Source organism: Micromys minutus, assembly GCF_963924665.1.
Source record: "Micromys minutus genome assembly, chromosome: 19".
Taxonomy (NCBI): Eukaryota; Metazoa; Chordata; class Mammalia; order Rodentia; family Muridae; genus Micromys; species Micromys minutus.
In genome coordinates, this window is record NC_137954.1 from 11,532,572 (window position 1) to 11,549,043 (window position 16,472).

At 43.8% G+C, this 16,472-nt stretch overlaps 1 protein-coding gene across 3 annotated transcripts in view; it reads left to right on the forward strand.

Moving 5' to 3' along the window:
• The window catches only part of KIAA2012, a gene marked incomplete at its 5' end in the record, with an annotated part of 86,099 nt that overhangs the window by 62,979 nt on the left and 6,648 nt on the right, over positions 1–16,472 (forward strand). For all 3 annotated transcript variants that reach the window (XM_080933243.1, XM_080933242.1, XM_080933244.1), the window contains 7 exons: positions 7,294–7,384; positions 9,205–9,364; positions 9,897–10,011; positions 11,511–11,851; positions 13,754–13,956; positions 14,518–14,690; positions 15,357–15,573. In XM_080933243.1, coding sequence (XP_080789369.1) covers positions 7,294–7,384; positions 9,205–9,364; positions 9,897–10,011; positions 11,511–11,851; positions 13,754–13,956; positions 14,518–14,690; positions 15,357–15,573 — 1,300 coding nt within the window. The remainder of the gene's footprint in view (positions 1–7,293; positions 7,385–9,204; positions 9,365–9,896; positions 10,012–11,510; positions 11,852–13,753; positions 13,957–14,517; positions 14,691–15,356; positions 15,574–16,472) is intronic.

Below are 16,472 nucleotides of genomic sequence, written 5' to 3' on the forward strand. Positions count from 1 at the left end.
ATCCATGTGTTCTGGATAGAGAGAGTAAGAAAGTCAGGACACATGCCTCCACAAGCACACATGCGCACACACGTTACACGCACACACAAAATGTAGCCTTTTTTTTTTTTTTTTTTTCTCCTAAAGCCCAGCATGAATCTTGGAGATTGTTTAGAATCCTGGGAAATTCTTTTCTATTGCACGTTAAGGAGGCTGTCCAGAGTTGTACAGTCCCTGCTAATTCATAAAACCACGGTCTCTGGAGCTTGTGGGCGTCTAGTTGAGTTCCAAAGGCTTTTCTGGCTACAGCTCCGGCTTGCAGGAGCAAACAGCAGAGAAAGAACAGAGCCATGCTGGGAGAGGCTGCTGGAGGAGAGGGAATGGCTCCCGCTCAGCTATGACGGTGGGAAGTGCGAGCTTGGGAGCCAGGATGACTTGAGAGTCTGAAAAGAGGTGGACCCATGCAAGAGCAGTCTCTTGGTCACCAGACTCCCTGCTCCCGGCTGTCCCTGTGGGATCTGCAGACACACATTGCCAGATCCTGCCACCTGTGCTCAGAAGATTCGAGATGAATAACACACCCCCGACGGCATTCTACTTCATAGTGGGAGCGAGGGCACAGAACACCCTGAAGGCTGTTTCCTGCACACTCCCACTTGGCCCTGTGTGGGAACCAAAAATGTCCCCAGAACACAGCTGTTGCCTTCAAGTCTGAAAACACCTTCACCCTCTAGAAAAGAACACTCATTTCCCACAAAGATCCTACATTTGTCAAAACAAAGAGCAGCTGAAACTAGAGGTAAAATCAGCATAAGAAAAGAAAACCATCAGGCATGATAGTGTAAGTATAATCTCACTACATTAGAGTTGAGGCAAGAGGATTACCAAATTCAAGGGTAGCCTGGGCTATATATAGCAAAACACTACCTCAAAAACTGGAGTGGTAGGAAGGCTGGCCAGTTTTATAGTCAAAGATGGGTAATCCCTAAGACAGTAGTTAATTGAATACTTACAGTTAAATTGTAAAAATAATAATAATGATAATAATAACAATAGCAAAAAACCAGTAACTGAAATCAATTTATCATAGGAATTCAAAATAGCTAGCTTTGGGGAAAGCCAGGCTGGGGGTATAGCTCAGTGGCAAAGTGCTTGCCCAGCCCACGTGAAGTACTGGGACCAGCACTATAAAAACAAATTAATATGTATATAAAATAATAAACTCTGGCTATCCTGAAACTCCCTCAGGAGGCCAGGTTGGCCTCGAACTCACAGAAATCTGCCTGTCTCAAAAAGACAGCCTAAGCCACACATAGAAATCCTATCTTTAAAAAACAAGAGGGGGGTATTGAAAGAAAGAAAGAAAGAAAGAAAGAAAGAAAGAAAGAAAGAAAGAATGGAAAGAGAAAGAAAGAAAGAAAGAAAGAAAAGAAAGAAAGAAAAGAAAGAAAAGAAAGAAAGAAAGAAAGAAAGAAAGAAAGAAAGAAAGAAAGAAAGAAAGAAAGAAAGAAAAGAGCAAGATAGGAATAGAAGAGGAGGCTTCCTGATCCGGATAAGTACTATGAAAGCTCTCCGGTAACTGTGAAGGATCACACTTGAGTAAAATTTCAGAAACTATCTCATGCAGACACCCTCGGTCACTGACTCATCAGTATTGCAAGGAAAAGAGGCAAGAGATGGCCAGAAGGAGGAGATAGTGAGTGGACCGGAAGGAAAAGATGGTGAGTGGACCCGAAGAAGTAGATGGTGAGAGGACCGGAAGGAGTAAATGGTGAGCGGGCCGGAAATAAAAGATAGTGATTGGACCGGAAGGAAAAGATGGTGAGTGGACCGAAAGAAGTAGATGGTGAGAGGACCGGATGGAGGAGGCGGTGAGCGACCAGAAGATGATTCTCAGTACTCCAGATGATGTTATCACTTAGGACTGTGCCGATCTTCGGCAGTTTTGTGTCAGTGATAAAAAATCAGAAGCTTTAGTTGGTACTCAGTTGCAGGGGGTTCAATTCCTGGTCACATGTCTCTTGCTTTGGACTGCAGAAAGCAGAACATCATGGCAGAGGGCGTGAGGTGGAGCAGAAAGTAGAGAGAGAAAAGAAGCAACAGGAATCTCAATGTCTCCTTCAAAGGCGTCCCACTTTTCTTCCACTAGGCGCAAATCCTAAAGGTACCACTACCTCCTAATATCAGTACAGGCTGGTGGCCAAGCCTTTTTAGCACATAACTCATGAGAAGCATTTACTAACCAAATTATGACAGACAAGACATGAAAAGCTATACACGGATTTTAAAAATCGATTGGATAGTCTTTCAAGACACAAAATGTAAATGAATTACTTGCCCTTTGCTTTGTTGTTTTATTTTGCTTTATTTCTTTAAGACAGGCTCTCATGTTCCCCGGGCCAATTTGGAACTTACTATATAGAGGAGAATGACTTTGCCTCCTGCCTCTGCTTCCCAAAATCTGGGATTACAGGTGTGTGTCACCAGGGTGGGTATCTTAGGGTTTCTGTTGCTGCAACAAAATACCACGACCAAAAAGCAAGCTGGGAAGGAAAGGGTTTATTTGGCCTACACTTCCATGTTGTGCATCATGGAAGAAAGTCAGGACAGAACTCAAACAGGACAGGAGCCTGGAGGCAGGATCTGATACAGAGACCTTGGAGGGTGATGCTTACTGGCTTGCTCCCCGTGGCTTGCTCAGCCTGCTTTCTTAAAGAACCCAGGACCACCAGCCCAAGGACAACTCCACCCACAACGGGCTGGGCCCCTTCCCCTTATCACTAACTAAGAAAAGACCTTCAGCCAGATCTTTTGGAGGTATTTTCTTAATTGAGGTTCCTTCCTTTTAGATAACTGTTGCTTTTGTCAAGTTGACATAAGACTAACCAAGACAATAGGCATAAGTTAAATTTAAAATTAATCATTGTTATGGAAAAGCATAAGTGTTTACAAAGGCACCAGAACAGTTCCGAGAGTAGTGCCCCATTGGAGAATAGCTCAGAGAAGCAACACTCTCATTGGCCAACATTCTCCATAAGACACCAACTCCATCCTGTCTTCCTTATCACTTTTAAATTGCTTCCAGGCTTCTATCATTTAACCCATGTATACCCACACGGTTCTAAAAAATAAATAAACAAGAAAGGACTCCTGACATAACTGTGAGGTAATTTTTCATGGCTAGTTTCATCTCAGCTTGACACAAGCTATAATCGCCGGAGAGGGGGGATGTGAGTGGCATTTTTAAATGTTATTTAATAACTATTAGTTATTAATATGACCTGGCCACCTTAGCACAATTACACCTAGTCTATTTTTCTATACAATAGACTGCTATCCCCCCCCAGCTGTGCTCCCCAAGTACTTGCTGTTTGAGTCTTGCCTGGGTTATTTTCTCCATCAGGGAACATATCATTTGGCCATGTGCTCCTAGTCTATCTCATCTAATGTCTTCCTTTCTCTTCCTTCATTCTCTTTCTCCTTCCTCCTCCTCTCTCCTCGTGGTCCCTACTTGAGACCCTCAACCCAGGAACCAAAATCCACCTACCTTTATTTTCCCCAGTAATTATCCGTAGTTCCTTTTATTTAACCAATAGCTTTAAATTGGGGAGCAAGGTTTGCACAACAAACGTATGTGAGAATCTGCTCGCCAGTGGCAACCAGGTCTTGGGGTTCAGAATTTGGCATTTGTATACACAGCACCAGACCAACTCTCAACAAAAAATGCCTCCATAAAATCCAAGCCTATAGGGTATTTTCTTAATTGGTGATTGATGAGAGAGGGCCCAGCCCATTGTGGGTAGTGCCATCCATAAACTTATGGTCCTGGGTGCTATAAGGAAGCAGGCTGAGCAAGCCAAGAGGAGCAAGCCAATAAGCAGCACCCCTCCATGGCCTCTGCATCAGCTCCCGCCTCCAGGTTCCTGCTCTATTTGAGTTCTTGCCTTGGCTTCCATTATGGATATGTAATAGACTCAGGATATGTAAACCAAATAAAACCTTTCCTCCCCAAGTTGTTTTTTGATCATGATGTTTCATCACAGGAGTAGAAACATAACTAAGACATCATTGCACCTAAAAATCCAAAGACTTCTTAAATATGACTGATGTTTTCATAGTTTTCAAGTTCTTAATTGTTTTACAATTGTAACTTTTGAATTGATTATAATTAATTAATATGACTTTTATGTGTCATTTAAATTATAGGTTCCACTCTATCTCTGAAATTTCCCTTTTAGTTTATGCTCAGAAAACGAGGCCACTTGGTCCTGTTTCTGTTTGCCATGGTGTTGATTTTGCTGTGTGCTCCTGTTGTGGCTTCTTGTGTTTCATGGCTTTTCTGTTTCCTGTTCTTCAGTTCTCGAGTCTAGAGACTTAATCAGATTCAGGTTTCATTCTTCCGTTTGGAAAGGCCAGTCCTGTGTCTCTAAGGACACAGGATGTTCACTTGTCTCTTTATAATGCCGGTAGTCATTGTTCCATCAGTCCTGGGGTTGGCAAAAATGATGTCAGATGGAATTCTATCAATATTTCCTCAGTTCCTAGTTGGGAAACTCCAACAAAGAGTTCCCCTTATCCAATTGTATAGTTCACGTAGGGAGGCAGGACAATTGGTCAATCTTTCCCTTTATGGATCAGTTTTCAATGAGCTGGTTCCCCAGAAGCTCCCTAAGAGATCTAATTTTTGAGAGTATAATTGCTAATTATTAACTTGTGGACTTTTACATGGAAAAATATAATTTAAGACAGTATATAAAAGTGATTTTATTTTAATAAATAAAAATAGACATGGATAAATATAATCTATATAGCCCTGGATTTAGCATCCACAGACAGGAAGAGCTGCTATCATAAAGATGACAATACTAAACAGGGTGTAGTGGCATTTGGGACCAGCCTGAAGAACCTAGCAAGCTTCTTTCTTTCACTATTTTTATTTAGTTCGTGTTTGTTTGTTTGTTTGTTTGTTGTTTTGTTTTTCCAGACAGGGTGTCTTTGTGTAGCCTTGGCAGTCCTGGAACTCCATCTGTAGACCAGACTGGACTTGAACTCACAGAGCTCTGTCTGCCTCAGTCTCTGAGTGCTGGGATCAAAGATAAGCCACCACAGCCCAGCTGCAAGATTCTTTCTTAAGAAAGGAAGAAGGGGGGCTGGAGAGATGGCTCGGAGGATAAGAGCACTGACTGTTCTTCCCAAGGTCCTGAGTTCAATTCCCAGCAACCACATGGTGGCTCATAACCATCTGTAATGGAATCTGATGCCCTCTTCTGGTGTGTCTGAAGCTACAGTGTACTCATAGGTGTAGAATATATCTTTAAAAGAAAGGAAGAAGGAAAGAAAGACAATGATCCATAAATTAACCTATCAGTTTGAAGCAATCTTAAAAGTCCCATCAGATGTGCTGACACACGCCTTCAATCCTGCACTTGGAAAGCTGAAACAGGAAGACTAAGTTCCAGGCAAGCCTGGGCTATACATAGACCAAACCAAAGGCAATTCTATCGCAGGGACACCTTGTGAGAGGCTCAGTGTAGTTCCCTCAGTGGGTCAATTGCCGTGAGAGCAGGTTGTTAGAAATCATATTCAGCTTTCCTGGCTTGCTCTCTTGCTGCATAATACCACTGGCTCTTCTACATGTCTCTACTTCTTCCATAAATAAATACTTCATTTCTTCATTGGGAGAATGTGAATCAAGTATGGGAGAGAATTCAGATCTCACACGATTAAATGGGAAGTCCCTGGGTAATGAGGACACAATGTTTTTGTTATACATTCTGCATAGTTATGATCTTTAATAGATGTCAAAAGTCAATGCCTAAATACCAAGTTATCTTACTAAGGGAAAGAAACCTCCTTCTCTGCCTCACACAGCCATTCTAAAATTCAGTTCTGAGCACTAACAGTGGAGTAACACCAGCAGAAGCCTCCACTTCTGAACAGTACAATTGCTCCCTCTCGTGGTCATCTTGTGCTCTGTACCCAAGTTACTAAAATAGTACAAGGCAGGGCATCACTTGAGTGAGAATGTATCATGTCCCATCCTGACTCCTTCCCTACTCCCGAGAGGCCATGTTCAAAGAAGAAATTCCCACAGAGAATGTCACACACAGAAAGCAAAAGAAACTCTCAGGTATATTCCTCAGTCCCATTGGACATTAACAGTCTCCCCACTCCAAAGCCTGGAGGTGATGTGTAAGAGTGCCACCTGGGCAGTGCTGAAGTCACTGGTGGCCTGGACCCCACACAGGTGGCAGGCAAGGCCTTGCTGGAGGCCCCTCAGTAGGGCTCAGGTTCCCATTGACCAGTTTGACCCGGTTTGAATAAAGCAGCATGTTTGGATCAGGAAAAAAGAGAGAGAGAGAGAGAGAGAGAGAGAGTGTCACCTGAATGTGTGAGAATGGCTAAGGGGATCCCCGTTACAGCGGGGAACATGATCAACTGGAGGATGCTTGGCCATGGTATTAGAAGGTTGGCAGTGTGGTGGTGCATAAGCCTCCCCTATAAGGATGAGATTGTTTAAAACCATTTGCTTTTAGTGTTATAACCACACTGGGCTTTTAAAAGAACAATTTAAACATACTTAAACCTTCTATTCTAAAGTAATATTCTCTTGTCTATTTTCTCTTCCAATCCTTAGCCATCTAGATTTCTGTGATTGTTGTTTGATTTTTGAGACAGGCTCTGAAGGGTACCTCTGGCTGGCCAGGAGTGTGAAGCAATCCCTCTGCCTCCTCTAGAGTTTAATGAGACCCAGCGTTTTTCTATAGTCTGTTTTATTGTTGTTATACCATAAATACTTTCCATACTTTCAGTGTTTATCATTTTAGCCATAACTTACTTCCTTTTTTCTATTCTTTCCTATGAGTGGTACCAAGGTTTGAACACAGAGAGAGAAGTTCTCCCTCTGTTCCTATGATAGCCCTTACCTATGATGTTAAGTACCACAGTCATGTATAAGGAAGTCACTTCAAAGTCTGTTAAACTGTCTCTAATTTTTCATTGCCAACAAATAAATAAGTTTTTCTAAAAGTTGACTTGTTCTTTTGGATTGTTTCCATCTGATAAATACCCAGGTGAGAGTCCTGATTAAAGGCTAAAATAGTTTTCTGGGTCAGACACATATGGTCCTATCACTGTCCTAAAGGATATTGTAGTAAGTTTAATGTCACTTGCCACAAGCCAGCAAGGGTCCCCACACAGATTTGTCACTCTCATCTGTATTGCTCACAGCTTAGTGTAGACATTTCCCCTTGCCTGATTTCCTTCTGGGAAAACTGCCTGGATCATTTGCTGATGGAGTCTCTGTTTTCATAGACCCAGAACCAAGGAACATGACCCTTGACCCCTTCAGTACTTCTCTGGCTGAGTACAACCAGCCCTCTGAAGCTGACACCTTAAAAAACATGTAAGTGTGCAACTTGTAGTGACTTGGACTTTTGTTTCATTAATGTGCTTTCTGGTTTGTGTTTCTTTGGCTTTGGTTTAGTTTCATGAGATAACATGCTGATCGTTGAGTTTAAAGAAAAGAGGCCCCTGGGTAGATTGCACATTGGTAAGTGAGCACATTCCCCATCTTGGGGTGGGGGGTAAATTTTAACCATCTAGAAGCAGCTTTTTTGTGTGACCATGCACCTGAGGTTTACTGAGACTCTGGGAGGCTTTGGACAATCAACTTGCCCTGATTCCTCCCTTCAGAGTTCATTAACTCTGGGTAGACTAAAGTTGGCCAGACACCACTGTGACTTCTCACCCCTGCCAACATGGGAACACCCTCCTTATGTGCTTACCATGGGCTCATTGGCCAACATCCCAAGCAGCCTGGCACAGTCTTTTGTCCTCAGTCACCTTTGGTTGTGCCCTTTGCTGTAGACTTCTTTGCTACCAGCTGGAACTAGACCATATTGTGGATTCCAAGAGCCAGGGTTGACTTGAGAGCAGCGGTATAAAGACTCTTAGAGCAAAAGGGTTTGCACAGAAACAGGAGTGAAAGGAGGAGGGGGCTGTGATGGTCAAGGTAGCTACTAAAGAGTTGGTGTCAGTTTTTGGTTAATTTTCTATCCCTTTTCCCTCAACATCTTTTAAACAGCTTGTTATAACTCTTCTTCCCCTAGCCAAAACCAATAAAAGAATCAAACAGAATTCTTTTTTTAATCAAGAGGACAATAAAAAGGATAAAACACTCCACAAATTTCATCACAGTTATTGTGACTAAAATTCAGATTTAACACAGATTCCCAAATGAAACAGAGAAAAGCAGCAGTGCAGTCGGGTCCACGGTGTTCATTTGCAGCCTGCTTATTCCTTAGGGAAAACAGGTTTCCTAGCACCAAATCCTAGTCCAGACTTCTGTGAGCTTTTATAGAGTGGCACTGAGTGATTTAAAGACTCATGTATTTACAGGAAATTCTGTCTACCTCATTCAACAAATATTTTTGTAAGTCTCCACAGTAAAGCCCTGTGATAGCAAACTGCAGTAAATACATTGATTTAACTAAAAAGAAAGAGACTGGGCCAAGCACCCAGCAGGCACACAGTATGACTGCCACCCACAGGCATAGGTCAGTGATAGCAATGACAACTGGGGCACACAAGACAGGGCACACACGACCTTGTAGTAGCTGAATCCCATTAAGAATGAAACTCGGGGATGCCAAGGGAATGACTGGGACACTGCATATTTTCAAGCTCATCTTTCTGAAAGGCCACCTCTCCTTTTCCAGCCAAGCCTTTGATGGAAGACATTTCAGTTGTGTGGCTCTGTTGTTAATTAAAGGCATAGAATGTGAGTGTGATCTGATTTTGACACATTGCCCACTAACTGATATTCAGGGTTGATTCAGTTGATCTGACTGGCTAAGTGGGTGTTCCCTTCCTCCTTCACTGTTCCATGTGTAACCCTCCCCAAGCTGCCAGACCCACTACTGAAAACAACTTTCCCCCAATAGAGGAGAGTCTGTTTTTCTTTGGTCAAGGCTATCCAGGAGTCACACTTGAATTTCCCCGCTAAAACCTCCAGACAAGCTCTCAAAAGTGTAAACATACAGTGAAAAGAAGCAAACTATTTTGCTGTCTATGTTTTAAGGCTTATGCAGGAGCAAGTTACCTGCGTATGTCAAATATCCCAATAGCCCATCACAACTGCTTGTGGGAGATTGTTCACCTGCCCTCTTTGCTCCCACTTGGCTTTCTCCATTCAACTCATCTGCTGGCTTGCTCTCTTCAAAGGGACAGAGATTACGATGTGCACCACCAGCACAGAGAACGTCTAAAACACGAGCCTACAATCCCAAAGAAGTTGGGTTCTGAGACTACATCTCCTCTTCCAAGACAAAAGAAAAGGAGGCCAAAATTGTTCAACCAGAAGACTCTAGTTGCCATCAACCATGTGAGTGTGAGAATGAAGAATCCGGCTCCATGTAGATGTGTGCAGGTTGGCTTAATGGATAAGAGCACCTGACTCGAGGGGCAGTGAGGGTTGAGGTCCAGCCATGGTCTGCTCACCAGGCCCTGCACCTTGCACCAGGGCTGCATCTTCCTGAAGGACAGGGGCCCCAATGCCAAACAAAACTGCAAGTGGGTAACCATGACCCCATTCTGCCATCTTTTTTAGGGAGGACCTCCATGTTGTTCCCATCCCACAGAGAGAGGTGAAGGCTGGCATGGCTCTTGCTGCCTGCCTGGGCTTGTCTCAAAGTTAGCACATGATTTAGGGTCTAGTAAAGCTGGCTGTGATTTCTGTCAGTGCTGCACTGTCTCACAAACATGAAAACAACTTCCTTTGCTTCAAGCTCTGCAGACCATGACTTAACATCAAAAGAGAAGGCCACAAAGGCCTTTTCTTTATTTTTCTACTCTTTTTCTCCTCTGAAACTATTCCTATGTGTATTATAGTCCTCTTCCTAAACTTCTTCCTTTAGGGAAGGGATTTGGTTGACAAAGCTAAGAGGAAGAAAAGAACCAAGGCACACCAGGCCAAAGCTCCCAAGAAAGAGAGGGAAGGAAGGAGCCTGGAACAAGCAGAGGCTGGTGGAGGTAAGAAAGTATGCCTGTGAGGGACAGCCTGTGAGCGACAAAAGTGTGTCTGAAGCATTGACAAATTGCATACTTAGACTTGAATACTGTCCCCAGGGCTTTATATTATACACATTTCATATATGTATAAGTATTCTAAAATCAGATATTATCCCCAATCTGAAATGCTTCTTGTCCCAAACATCTCAGAAAGAAGATGCTCAGGTATTGTGAGCATTCAGAAAGGGAATCGGAATGCTTCTGACACCTCCCAGTCCTTCTGCACCTCACAAAGATACTTCGGAAGTCCTGTTAGCCTAAAAACTCACACCTACCCTTTGTTGCTCCCAAGGTTCAAAGACCCTTTAAACAAGTCACGTTAATTCAAGGGCAGCACTAGATACATCTCTGGGGTCGATCTGGTTTTAAAGTTTGCTTTTTAAACTCTTGCTGAATCTACATTTGTCTAGCCCTTAGCATTGGCAGGAATAAGGAAAACAAGTGCCTGGACTGGAAAGATAGCTCAGTGGTTAAGATCATTGACTGCTCTTCCAGAGGTCCTAAGTTCAATTCCCAGCAACCACATGGTGGCTCACAAACATCTGGTATGAGATCTGATGCCCTCTTCTGGTGTGTCTGAGGACAGCTCCAGTGTACTTATAGATAATAAATAAATAAATCTTTAGAAAAAGAAGAACAAGTGCCCTTGACCCTCAGAGAATTAAGCTGTGACCTCAGGGCAGGACTTTCCAGTATGCTGAAACTCTCCCCTGGTCAGGGTGAGATGGGACCTTTCTTTGCTTCTGGGGCTGGGATTTGTAGGTCAGGGTGAGATGGGACCTTTCTTTGCTTCTGGGGCTGGGATTGAACCTAAGGCCCTACTTACTAAGCACATGTTCTGTCACTTAGCTGTATCCCCAGCCAGATAGGCAACCTTTGCAGTAGTAAGAGACTCTGCTGAGTGGTTGAATCTTTTTTTAATTTATTTTTATTTATGTACATTGATGACTGCCTGTATATCTTGGCGAGGGAGTCAGATCCCCTGGACCATGAGTTACACACAGTTATGAGCTGCCATGCGAGTGCTGGGAATTGAACCCAGGTTCTCTGGAAGAGTAGCTGGTGCTCTTAACCGCTGAGCCATCTCTTCAGCCCCGAGTGGTTGAATCTTTATTGATCTAAATATATTGTTGCGACGCTTTTCGTAAATCATTATTACATTGCAATTCTATTCACCCATAATCTGGGGGGGGGGGGACAGTGAGGGGGATTCAGGAATATGCACACCAACGTATCCTACTGTATGCTTAATCTTAAACGTTATTAAAGAGCTGGGCGTGCTGGCACACCCCTCTGATGCCAGCACTTGAGAGGCAGAGGTATAAGGATCTCTGTTCGAGGCCACTCTGGCCACCCTGAGCTAGATAAAGAGACCCTGTCTCAGAAAAAGTTACTCAACAGAATTAGTAGAGGTCATACTTCTACTCAGCCACCACCTCTGTCGCAATTGTTTCTCCCAGGAAAGCCAAAGCATTCAAAAAATAAAAAGAAATCAGAGCTAACTCCAAAAGAAAAGAAGCTGGGAACGAAAATGAAAAGGGCGCGTAAAGAAAGGAACGCGGAGCTGGCAGATGTTACCAACTCCAAGGAAGCAGGTGTCAGCTCACATCGAGGGCTCCTCCGCTCACACTCTGCCGCTGGGCGACGCCACTCACACTCTGCCGCTGAGTGGCTTTCTCTTGAACTCGATGCTCTGGATAGTCAGGTTGCTATAGATGGAAGATTATCACCCACCCAGGCCATAGATGTCACTAGTGACATGGAATCTGAAGAGGAGAGAAGCCATGGAGATCCTTCCAAGGTGTGGACAGGTTTTCTTACCAGTTCTACCCTCACTTGGCAAAAATGTCCCTACATAGTCTGTAGTTTCTGAAACAGCCCTATCATGTGGTGATCTTACATGTTCTACTTTGGTACCTTCTGACCGTAGTTAGAAGCGAGACCAGATCAAAGACACAAGGAAAGAGGCTTCAGCTCTCTGAAGCAGGTGAAGCATTTTTGTTATGCCCCAAATTGCTAGGGAATGTGTCCAACTCTAAAGAATAGGAGGAAGGTATGGCAGCCATCTGTGTGAGGTACAGGTCTCACTAGGACAGAGAACAGTAGACACACAGGCCATATCCTCACCTTGGCCTGTCATATCACAAAGGGTATGGTACACAGCGGGACCAAACAGTTCACTGACAGCTCTCACAGGGTGCTTTCTATGAGTTGCTTTGTTCCGGTGGCCTTGATTCTAAGGCGCAAGTTTGAATAGAAAATTTGAATGAGGAAAATTAATCTTGGGATTCTCAGTAGTTAGTCAAAAAGAATGACATCCAGATACATCATCTCTCAGCCCTTGTTTCTTCTGCTGTTGGAATCTTCAGGACACACAACTGCACTTTACAGCTTTTGTACTCTAGAGCACGCAGCCTCTATAAGTACACACAGTAAACACTACTGCGCCTCATTCACCTTCACATCTGCATTTATGAACCAAGTGTGATCAGCCTCAGTTTGCAGACCTAGAGACCAAAGCTACAAGTTACGTACGTGCCAATTGCTAGATGCTGCACAGCCATTCAGTGGTTGAGTCAAGATTTCACCTCAGGTTTGTTGATTCCAAGTTCAAAATTCTTGTCACTATTTTAAATAATTGCTTATTTATTTAATAGCACATTTCCCCTCCAAAAGTTTCAGACTCCTTTTCCCCTTGGTATCCTTAGACTTTCTCAGCTAACCATAGAACAGAATTCTGTTCTGCGTCATGGATGATGATTTTGGTCTGTGAGCAGAATTTTCTAGATCATTAAAATTTGTTAGATTTGTTGTCAGTCCACATAGCATACTGAGTCTGTAGAACTCGAACTCGGCAGAACTGGAGTTTGGACTCCAGTTAAGACGGAGTTCTATGGAGGTGCTGTTTACCTGTGCTCCCCACCTTGAAATGTGACTGAGTAAGGGAGTTGCACTGCAGAGAAAGAGAAGATACACTGTATAAGCTGAAAAATGAAAACTTTTCACTGGATGGTAGGTAGGTCAGCTGAGTCTGACTTCTCTTGCCAGACTAGTTAAAACAGTCTCTCATCGGGACCCTACCCTCCAGCCCCAGCTTTAAATTAGGAGTTTTTAAAACTCCAGGAGCAGCTCCTCCCCTTCCACCCAGAGATTTTTATTTGTTGCACCAAGTGGAGCTCTGGCATATTTTAAAGATCCTTGGGCAGTTCTGAAATGCTGCTCAAGTTGTAAAGGCCAGAACTTCTGATACACTGGACATTGCGTTGGCACATTTGTTATCCCAGTGTGTGGTGGGCACAGCCCACAAGGAAGACTGTACCAGAAAAGCTGTACTCTTGATTTTAGGTCAGTCCAACCCCATAGCCAGGCAGACAGAAGCAGTTTATGCCATTGAGGTGGTGATGCGGAGTCAGCTTTAGGATTCCATCTCCGATTAGAAAAAGACGGATCAGGGCTGGAGAGATGGCTCTGTGGTTAAGAGCACTGACTGCTCTTCCAGAGGTCCTGAGTTCAATCCCAGCAACCACATGGTGGCTCACAACCATCTGTAATGAGATTTGATGCCCTCTTCTGGTGTGTCTGGAGACAGCTACAGTGTACTTATATATAATAAATGAATAAATCTTTAAAAGAGAAAAGAAAAAACCCGATCCAGCCTGCATCCAGGTCTGCCCCTTACACTGATATCATTCTGGTCTCTTAGGCCCTCCAGGATAAGAAGCAGCAGGAGAAGGCTTCTCAGGACAGACTTCGAATAGAGAGGGCACAGATGAGGTGGCTGGAGGTGGAGCGGAGGAGAAGGGAACAGGAGAGGCTGACTCGGCTCCATCAGGAACAGCTGGAGAAAGCAGAGAAGATGAAGAAAGAGCTGGAGCTGGAGCAGCAAAGACGCACTGAGGAGATCCGGTGGGCCAGCAGCCCAGAGATTCAAGGCAGGGCAACCCTTCCCCAGGGGCACAGCTCAGAGCTAGGCTCACGACCTGACACCAAATCACGGGAACAGCCTGGACCAGAGATAAGATTAAGATGCTGTCTTGATCATGTGGGTTACTCAAAATAGATGCTTAGGGGGAATTCCTGGAAAGGCTTTAAGGTTCGGCCCAGTCTACCAAGCTCCTCCCACTGTCTGCACTGAACTTGTCCTTTCACTGACCTTCACTCTAACTTTATCTCTACAACCCCACAAGGCAAGAATTTCAAAATCCACACTTTAGGAAATGTTTTTTTAAAAGAATAGATAAAGAAAGTGCAGAGAATTTAAGGCTTTTAAATCCTGGGCAGCAGTGCTAAGCTGAAACTTCTAGGTTTCTTTTCCTAGACCCATCCTTGCCTCTTTGCAGTTCAATCCACACTGTAAAGAATCTGTTCTCTGAAGGGGCACTTCCTGGGGCCTGAAGGCTCTAAAGTTAATAGGCAGTTGGTTTGACCAGTTTTCTGCCATTCCTCTGACACATCCTGTGTTCTCAGCCTAAGAAAGCAGAGGCTGGAGGAAGAACAGCAGCAGCAGGAGGAAGCAGAGAGAAAACGGAGGCTCCAGTTGCAGGCAGCCCGGGAGAGAGCCCGACAGCAGCAAGAGGAGCTCCGCAGGAAACTGCAAGAGACGCAGAGAAAAAAGCAGCAAGAAGAGGCAGAGAAGGCTGGTGAGAGAATTCCTGAGCTTTTTGTATCTCCCATCCCTTGGACCAAAAATAATTTAAACCCAGTTCAAGCAATTTTATTCCTATCCCAGGGCTTAGTACACAAAGCACTCCATGTGTAAGCTAAGTTTCATTCCAGAATAATGATTACATCTGGACACAGTGGGTTGAAATAAAGGGATGGAATATGAATGGAAGACTCATGTGGAAAAACTTACAGGGTAGGACTCCTGCTTCAATAGTTGCCCTTGTCAGCTCAAACTTCTCTACCTGCTCCTTCCTCTTGCACGTACAGACAATCACAAATATCTGAGAGCCTCAGACATAGCTTCAGGTGTGGATCAGATAATCTTCCCGCATACTTTTCAGGATAAGGGTAGATGGTTCAGCAGATGATGCTGTGTCCATTCCTGGTATTTCCTCTAGAGAATCTAGTTAAGTAAGCACTCTAGACGCTGACCTGATACTCCTCCCTACACAACAGCACACTATCCCGTGAACTCATGACCCCGGAAAAATCTTCCCTAAGATTTTAAATGTACATTGGTGCTTTGACAGGGGACTTGGATTAGTAAAGCCACAGAGGATCTAGCAGATTAAAAGGGTAGACCAGAAATATCAGCTGCTCTAGTGATGCCCTGGCCAAGCCCAGCTCTTTCTATTCTGCAGAGTCAGAGAAGCAAAGGCAGAAGGAACTGGAGATGCAGTTAGCAGATGAACAGAAACGCCTGATGGGAATGGCTGAGGAAGAACGGCTGGAGTACCAGCAGCAGAAAGAAGCAGAAGAGAAAGCTAGGCAGGAGGCTGAGGAAAGAAGGAAACAGGAAGAGGAAGCATCAAAGCTAGCTCTGGAAGAAGCCACAAAACTAGCCCAGGAGCAAATCAGGTACTTGGACAGGGGGACAACTGCTTCAGGGGTTGTTCTGAGACTTGAAGGTCCAATGCCAATGCTGACCACTGCCTTTAAGCAAGCCGTTCTCTCAACCCCTACATGGCTAGAATGATTACAACACAGCCATTCTTCAGGTACAACAGTGCAGGGTTCTGTCTTAGTTTATGGAATTTGTATTGAAGCTTAACGGAAATTTAGAGATCATGTATCTTGATCTTTTGGTTTACAGATAAAAGTGAATCCCAAATCAAAACAAACAACAAAAAACAAATACCAGGTCTAGTGTACAGCAGGGTGGTAGACTCTGCATTATATGCTGAGTTTAACTCCCCAGTGAAAGAAAGATCTCTATCAGGTTGAATAAATGAGTTATGGCCAACACCAAGACCGATTATGCAAATTATAGACTCTAGGAATTTAGAAGTGGGTAGCTACATTCTCAGGTTCTGAATGAAGAGGTACTGAAAAAGAAACTTTTCCTTTTTAACCTAGCAACAAAATGCTATGCAGAACCACTTTACATTGTGACAGGAAGCTTATTTTAGATTGGTAGCCCAGAGCAAGGCTATGTCATAAAGGGAATGTCATAAAGGGTGAGAGTTTAATAACACAAGAGTTAACCACACAAGAACGGAGGTAAGTATTTCAGGGAACAACAGTAAGTGAACAGTATCAGAAAAGCAGTGAGACTCAACACTGATGGATATGAAGCTCAGCCTTGCTGGAATGAGAGTGAACAAGGGTTCCTTGGGTGAAGAAGTCAGGGAGGCAGGCAGAAACCACACCTAGTGAGTTCTTATTAGGACAAACTATACAAAGTTAACTTACCTGGGGACAAAAGCATTTTCTTAATCTGTTCCAATCATAAACACTGGAAGGTAGCTGGGTGTGGT